The sequence below is a fragment of the Hippocampus comes genome, unplaced genomic scaffold (assembly GCF_001891065.2).
Source record: "Hippocampus comes isolate QL1 unplaced genomic scaffold, H_comes_QL1_v1.1 scaffold291, whole genome shotgun sequence".
NCBI lineage: Eukaryota > Metazoa > Chordata > Actinopteri > Syngnathiformes > Syngnathidae > Hippocampus > Hippocampus comes.
In genome coordinates, this window is record NW_017805740.1 from 461,888 (window position 1) to 469,438 (window position 7,551).

At 43.6% G+C, this 7,551-nt stretch overlaps 1 protein-coding gene across 8 annotated transcripts in view; it reads right to left on the reverse strand.

Moving 5' to 3' along the window:
- The window catches only part of brip1 (BRCA1 interacting helicase 1), a 61,116-nt gene that overhangs the window by 51,762 nt on the left and 1,803 nt on the right, over nt 1-7,551 (reverse strand). For 7 of the 8 annotated variants that reach the window (XR_002169864.1, XM_019883297.1, XM_019883296.1 and 4 more), the window contains exon 2: nt 2,988-3,099. The exons of the other annotated variant lie outside the window; for it this stretch is intronic. Coding sequence is in view for 6 of the 7 variants with exons in the window: in XM_019883297.1 (XP_019738856.1) it covers nt 2,988-3,099 (112 nt within the window). In the remaining variant the exon portion in view is untranslated. The remainder of the gene's footprint in view (nt 1-2,987; nt 3,100-7,551) is intronic. 8 annotated transcript variants of the gene reach the window in all.

A 7,551-nucleotide genomic window follows, 5' to 3' on the forward strand; every position in this document is an offset into this window, starting at 1 on the left:
GATATCGTGATCATAGATAAAGGGCAGAGGAAAGCCGTTGTAGTGGATGTAGCGGTCCCAAGTGATGGAAACATCAGAAAGAAGGAACACGAGAAACTCGAGAAATACCAAGGGCTCAGAGAGGAGCTGGAGAGAGCCTGGAAGATAAAGGTGACAGTCGTGCCTGTGGTGGTCGGAGCACTCGGGGCAGTGACCCCCAAACTAGATGAGTGGTTGCAACAGATCCCGGGAACAACATTGGACATCTCAGTCCAGAAATGTGCAGTGCTGGGAACAGCAAGGATACTGCGCAGAACCCTCAAGCTTCCTGGCCTCTGGTAGAGGACCCGAGCTGAATGAGGGATGGACACCACCCGAGGGGTGAGACGAGGATTTTTTTTTTATTTATGAATGACAGGCATTTCAACGTCAGGTGGCGCAGTTACTTGAAGTTACAGAGCACAGGAAGGGAGGGGGAGACGATGAGAGAGGGAGAGAGACAGAGGGAGATATCTTAAGGGGTGTTCACACGGCACATATTTGCTCCGGCGCCGCACCGATGTATTTTGTTGCGATATATTTTACACCCGAGCAAATTTTGTGGAGCGGTCACACGTACAAAGCCGCTTAGCGTGTTCGCACCGGCGCAGCGTTGGTGCAGCTCCACTTGCGGTCACACGGCAGTTTCTGCAGCGGAGCAAAACGACAGAAAACAGAGCTGTCGTGTTGGTTCTTTTTAAAACTTATACACAACTCAAGCAACTACTGTACAGGCACGTCCTTCTCCTTCTCGGTCTCCGTGCCTTCTGCTCGAGAGTGACCGCCCCAGAAAACGTAAATCAACGATGACTTCAATGACACTCAGAAAAGCAAACATGTAATGCGCCAAACAGAAAAATCAAGAGAGGAAATCACAAAATAAATTCTATGGGGGGCGGGGGGTTGTCAACACACAACAAAGGAACAAACTACACAACGGTACGTAATCAACTCTTCTCATACGTAGCGAGGCTACTCCCCCCTCGCAAACGAGCATTTGCTCCGGAGCAAATTGTAGCGTTCACACGTACCATTTTACATCAGTGCTGCCCCGCAAACGAGCATTTGCTCTGGAGCAAATTTTTAAACCACCTCCCTGAGGTGGATCAAATTTGCTCTGGTGTAAGCTGTTTTCCGGGGTTACGCCGGAGCAAATTTGCATGTGTGAACGCTCTACTGGCGCAGGGCCGGCGTAGCACTGGAGCAAATCCGTGTGAACACCCCTTTATCTACCACCTGTGGACTTCTGTCAAACGGAAATTCCCGAACGCAGTAAAAAAATAAAATAAAAAAAAAAAATAAAAAAAAAAAAGCGTATGCATTAAATGTTCTACTACTGTATTACATTAATGGCCGATTCATAACAACGGAATCTCCGGAAGCCATACGGAAGCCCACAGTAGCGCCAACTCAAGCAACTCCCGCTCGATACGACGGATTAAGTGTATCCATGCCGCTATTTTCCATCATTGGATCCAAAACGGCAACATGCAAGTGACTCTTTATTGCAGTGAGTTTTACTGGAATTGCGAAAGTTTTTAATTTCATTCATTTACGTTTACGTCCTGTAGATCATGGCATCCAAACGAAGAGGAACAGTTATGACCACGGAATAGAAAGTGATATGTATCTGATTAAACGAAGCGGGTTACAAATGACTAAACATTCAGAGACACTTGGAGTCGGAAAGACTCAAATCTACGAGACTTTGAAAAACAAGGAAGCGATTCTTGCTCAAGCCGATTCTGGCAATTTCCATGCTCAGAGTGAGTTTCTTGCGGCTCGACGGACAGTCAAGTAAATGAACGTTTCCTGGAATGGTTTGACTGTCATGGTGTTAAAAACTTTCCGCAAACTGGACAGCTAATAAGAGAGGAGTTCCATCACGCCAACTATGAGCATCGAAGAATTCGAAGCGTTCCGTGGCTGGCTTCAAAAGTTCGTTGCACGACATCAGCTGAGCAATGCTGTGATGTGTGGTGATCGGGGAGAGGTAAAGTTTGAGACAGTGAGTGAGTGGAAAGAAAAGCCACCAGGTCTCTTATTCGTCTCATTTTGTAGCAAATAGTCCTAACTTTGTTTTGTTTTGTATATTTTTTATTTTGTATTTTTTTTTATATACCTGTACTGTATGCTGCAGTTTTTGGGCAGTATATTGTTGCACTTTGCTGCTTGTGTTGTCACACATGTATGTTGTTAACATACTTGGAAGTTCATACAGGACATATGCCATAGTTCAGCGGTGTCAAACTAATTTTTGCTGCGGGCCATTTTGGAGTTACGTCTACTCTCGGAGGGCCTAATGAATGTTTAATCATCACGTAGTATCGTTACTTGTACGCAACAATTGGATGGATTAGTAGTTTTGAAATCAGTCAACTATTTGTTCACTTAATGTTCAAGTGAGTGTAAACAGGGTCAGAAAATTCTTGCAAAATCTCCCATGTTTTTGATGACACATGACAATTTGACATTTCGGTACAGATTTTGGAAAGGCTGGTGGAAGCTGACATACATCATCTGCTTTCGCGGGCCACATAAAATGACGTGGCGGACTGGATCCGTCCCCCGGGCTTCGAGTTTGACACCTATGCCATAGTTATTGCACTGTTCTCATTTTAAAAAGTATGTTAATACTTTAATGCTTTTGTTCTGCTGATGTTTGGTATGGACTGTCAACATATGCAGTTTTTTATATGTACCGCTGACCCGGCCCACCTGTCAAATTTTAGAAATCAATGTGGCCCCGAGGCAAAAATTTTGCCCATCCCCGATCTAGTAGATGCATAGCGCAACCGCAGCCACTATTGTAGCTCATATGCTCCTTATAATGCAGTGCACCCTAGAAATGAAAACACTTTTTAAAGCGGCCATTCATTGAAGGTGCGCCTTACAATCCGAAGTGCCCCATAGTGCAGAAAATACGTTAATTAAACCCAAATAGAGTTCAGCAGAATTTTTTGACTTACCAAACTGTGCCTGCTGCCATCCCAGCGCTGAACACAGCAAGGCTAAACTCTTGCCACTTCCAGTAGGACTTTCCAGCAAACAATGCTGCCCATAATTCAACCCTCGTAGGATCTGTAAATTTGACAGCAAGTTTTAAATTGTATCCTGTTAGTCATGAAACGTTGTAAATCAACAGGGGCTGAAAAAGAAAATGACATCAAAGATTGCTCTCTGAAAAACTGAACTTTTCGAAATTAAATGTTGGACAATTTTCATTGCTATTCTCAATGACCATCCAATTGGGAGCAGTACCTCATCCGTAAATAATTGGGGTTTGTAACAGGAGGGTCACGATTCAAGTCAAGCAGTGGACAAATGTTATATATCAACTTGATGTTGGTTAGCTGATCGTCTGCCTCAGAACGACTGTCAAAGTGCCCTTGAGCACCTACTTTCCAGCTCAATAGATGTAGAAAGGGTTCTGTCAGTCGTTATCTGTACCTGTGGGTAAAAAACAAAAAACAAAAAAGGACATTTCGCTTCTCTCACAGAAGCTTCGTCAGCGGTAGACAACTCTGAAGTCTCCGTGAAGACTGCGGGAAATTGATCTGCACTAAAAAGCTGAGCGTGGCCTGTTTGAGGACTGGGTGGGGATGGTTAGTCACACCCCGATGGTGAAGAGGCCCATTGATTTCTAAATTCCCTATCGTTGGGTCTTGATTAGGCCTATTGTTTGGGCTAGGGCTGAATAGCTACTTTCAGTTAGCCTGATCAGCATGTCTATGTCCCTTGGTGGTCAACAAGTTATTGTAAATAGGAGACAGGTTAAATCTGATATCTCCTTCACGGTTCAGAGAGGGTGAAAATTTTTTAACAAAAATCGCTTCCTTTACTCCCCTTTCAAACCATCTGTATCTTGTGAGTGACAATAGTTAGCACACTGCGAAAGTACGGCCCATGCCTCACTCATCTTAGCGGCCGTTATGGCTGTTGCTCATTACGGCATATGTGTATAAGGGCATGCGTATGCACGCGTGTGGGGTAACGGGTCGATCGCGGGAGGTTAGTTGTTTGAAAAGTAGATTTTCCATCCAAAATGTTTGGGCATCCCTCCTCTACAGGATGAACTGCAGGGGGAAAAAAAAACAACTTTAAATCATGAATATACCGTATTTTCCGCACTATAAGGCGCACCGAAAAGTCTTCCATTTTCTGAAAAGCTCACAGCGCGCCTTAAAATCCGGTGCACCTTGTGTATGGTCATTATGGTAATATGTCAAATATGGCTCCTTGCTGGAGACATGCTTGCAGTGTTCTGCTTGCTGTCGGTTCAGTGAACTGTGTCGTCGCTGCTTTATAAATAAGTTTTTGTTGCAGCTCCGAAAAAAGGAGAGCTGTGGTGTTGTTGTTTTTTAAATGCACACTTTATTAATGGTTTTCACAGTTTCAACAAATACAGGTACGTCTCTGTCCGTCTCCGTGCCTTCTCTTCTTCCGTTTCACTCGAGAGGCGTTCATGACCGCCTCCGAAAAACGTAAATCAACAATTACTTCAATGAAACTACGAAATTTGAAAATAATGCATCAAAACAGAAAATAAAGCGAGGAAATCACAAAATAAATTCTATAGCCCCCCTACAGAATTTATTTTGTGATTTCCTCATTTGTGAATACACAACAAAGGAATAAATAACAAACACTTCTGAGACAGTCCAGTCTCCTACATTTTACTGATATCTGATCGTTCTGTTGGAGCTACGCTCAAGGGGGGCTATAGCATTTATTTTGCGATTTCCTCATTTGATTTTCTGTTTTGATGCATTCTTTTCACTTTTCATAGTTTCATTGAAGTACTATAATCGTTAATTTATGTTTTTCGGAGGCGGTCATGAACACCTCTCGAGTCGAACAGAAGGAGCGTAGCTCCATCTCGTGGATGCATTGTCGATTGCATTTTATAATCCAGTGTGTCCAACATATGAAAAAATTTAAAAATTGAAGGTGCGCCTCATAATCCAGTGCGCCTTTTCGTGCGGGCAATACGGTAACTCAAGCATATAAATGTATAACTCAAGTCAAAGTTGAAAGTCAGTGCTCTATGGTGCTAAAACAAGTATAAATTAAAATGTTGCCCACAATAATGATTCACTTATTCAAGAACACAAAAAAAAAATTAAGTGAATATTGTAAACAGTACAAGTCTAAGAGAATTTCGCTAATACAATACAATAAATATTTATTTATATAGCGCTTTCACAACAGCTTCAACTGTGACAAAGTGCTTTAAAAACAGTTAACATATCCATCCATCCCTCCATTTTCTGATCCACTTTATCCTCACAAGGGTCACGGGGGGGGGGGCGGGGATGCTGGTGCCTATCCCAGCTGTCTTCGGGTCTTTGGATAGTGGGCGGGGGACACCCAGTACCGGTTGCCAGCCAATCGCAGGGCACAGAGAGACGAACAACCATCCGCGCTCACACTCACACCTAGGGACAATTTAGAGTGTTCAATCAGCCTGCCATGCATGTTTTTGGAATGTGGGAGGAAACCAGAGTACCGGGAGAAAACCCACGCAGGCCCGGGGAGAACATGCAAAATCCACACAGGAAGGCCGGAGTTGGGATCGAACCCACGACCTCTGCACTGTGAGGTCGACGCGATAACCACTGGACTACTGGGCCAACAGTTAACATAAAATAACAAAATAATATAACACAAGACAAAACATTAAACAGGGACAGTCATGCAATCTTAATCACTTTTCCTGGATATGCTTTTTTGTTTGAAGCTGTTTTCGATAAAAGAGGAGACAAAGTGTGATTTCACCAGTTGATCAGAGATGTCATGCTCAAGTTTGAAAGTAAACAATAAGCTGCCGTGTCCATTGACGAAAAAAGAGATTGGGTCACTTGTCCTGTCCCATATAAATCCGTTTCAATTCCAAGCGGCGACTCTCAGTTCCAACTACACATCCGCGCTACGCGCCGACGCCCCCCCTCTCCTCATCCGCTGTTCCACCAGCCATTCATCCAACCGCACCAGTGCAGACTGCGCAACAGCGCCGACATGTCCGCTAAACAAAATGGCGCTGTGAAAAATGCTGCCAAGTACAGGTGCAAAAAACACAAGTACCCAGGGGGCTGTCCAGCGGCGGCAGTCAAATAGTGCCGACATTCCCCCCTATTAAAACCAGTGCTGGTACACTGTGCTGCATGTTTTTGCATGTTTCGATGAAGGCCGTATGATTAAATAAGCCGCAGGGTTGAAAGTGTGTGACAAAACTAGCGGTTTATAGTCCGGAAATTTTGGTAGGTATACAGTGAAACTCCTCTACAACGAAACCTACATGGGCGAAAATACTCCCTAGTGTGAAAAAATATTCATGCATGAACACCATTCCCACTCTCCTGCCCCCCATACAACGAAAAAAACCCTGCTGTATTATAAGAAATCTTTTTCTCTGCTCTTGCCTCGCGAAGAGATTCACTACAACGAAGTTTAATCCAACAGCGACCTCGACTGCTTCGTTCGGAAACGGCAACAGCAACCACCACACTGGTTTACACAGCTCCAAGTTTCCTGAACACAACATACTCATAGCTGCTCTGCCATTGGCTTACCGAGCCTCATCCTGACGTCCGATTGGCCAAGAGGGACCTCACTATCTATGTGTGTAGATACTGTAGCTAGATCCGTGGAAGATAGAGTGGAATGCATCCGATTAGCTGCTCAGACTAAATTGCTTGTGGCTCGACGGACAGTCAAATAAACGAACGTTTCCTGGAATGCTTTACTTGTTATCATGCTAAAAACCTTACGCTAACTGGAGCGCTAATTAGAGAGAAGGCGAGCTCCATCGCGCTCACTATGGCCATTGAGGACTACGAAGCGTCCCGTGGCTGGCTTTAAAAGTTCATTGCATGACATCAGCTGAGCAACGCTGTCTTGGGTGGCGATCGAGGGGAGGTTGAGTTAAAGACAGTGAGATAGTGGAAAGAAAAGCCACCAGGTCCAGGAAGTATTTGTTATTGTTAGATTCAGACTCAGCATGAACATTGCATTCCTAAAATGGCTACAAAACGGACCTTTGGATGTCAAGCAGCTAAGACAAGAAGAGCTCTGATGCTGGAAGAGAGGGTAAAAGTGATCAAAATGAAAGACGGAGGAAGCAAAATAAAAGACATTATCCAACAAATTGATGTAAGTGAAAGTGAATGCTGATCGTAAATTTCGCAATTTCTTTCCCTTTTTTTTCTTTCTACACTGACTATATGAAGTGTCAAATAAGTGTGTGCTCATACTTATGCACTATTGGAATAAAAATAAAGAGTACACGTACGTTTGTGTGTGCGTGTACACATACGTGTGTGTGTGTGTGTGTGTGTGTGTGTGTGTGTTTACATCTGAGATCAAATTTGCTTCTTTCACAATTTCTTTCCGTCTTTTTCTTTCTACACGGACTATATGAAGTGTCAAATAAGTGCTCATATTTATGCACTATTGGAACAAAAATAAAGAGTACACATACGTTTGTGTGTGTGAGTTTGTATGTGTGTGTTTACATCTGAGATCAAATTTGCT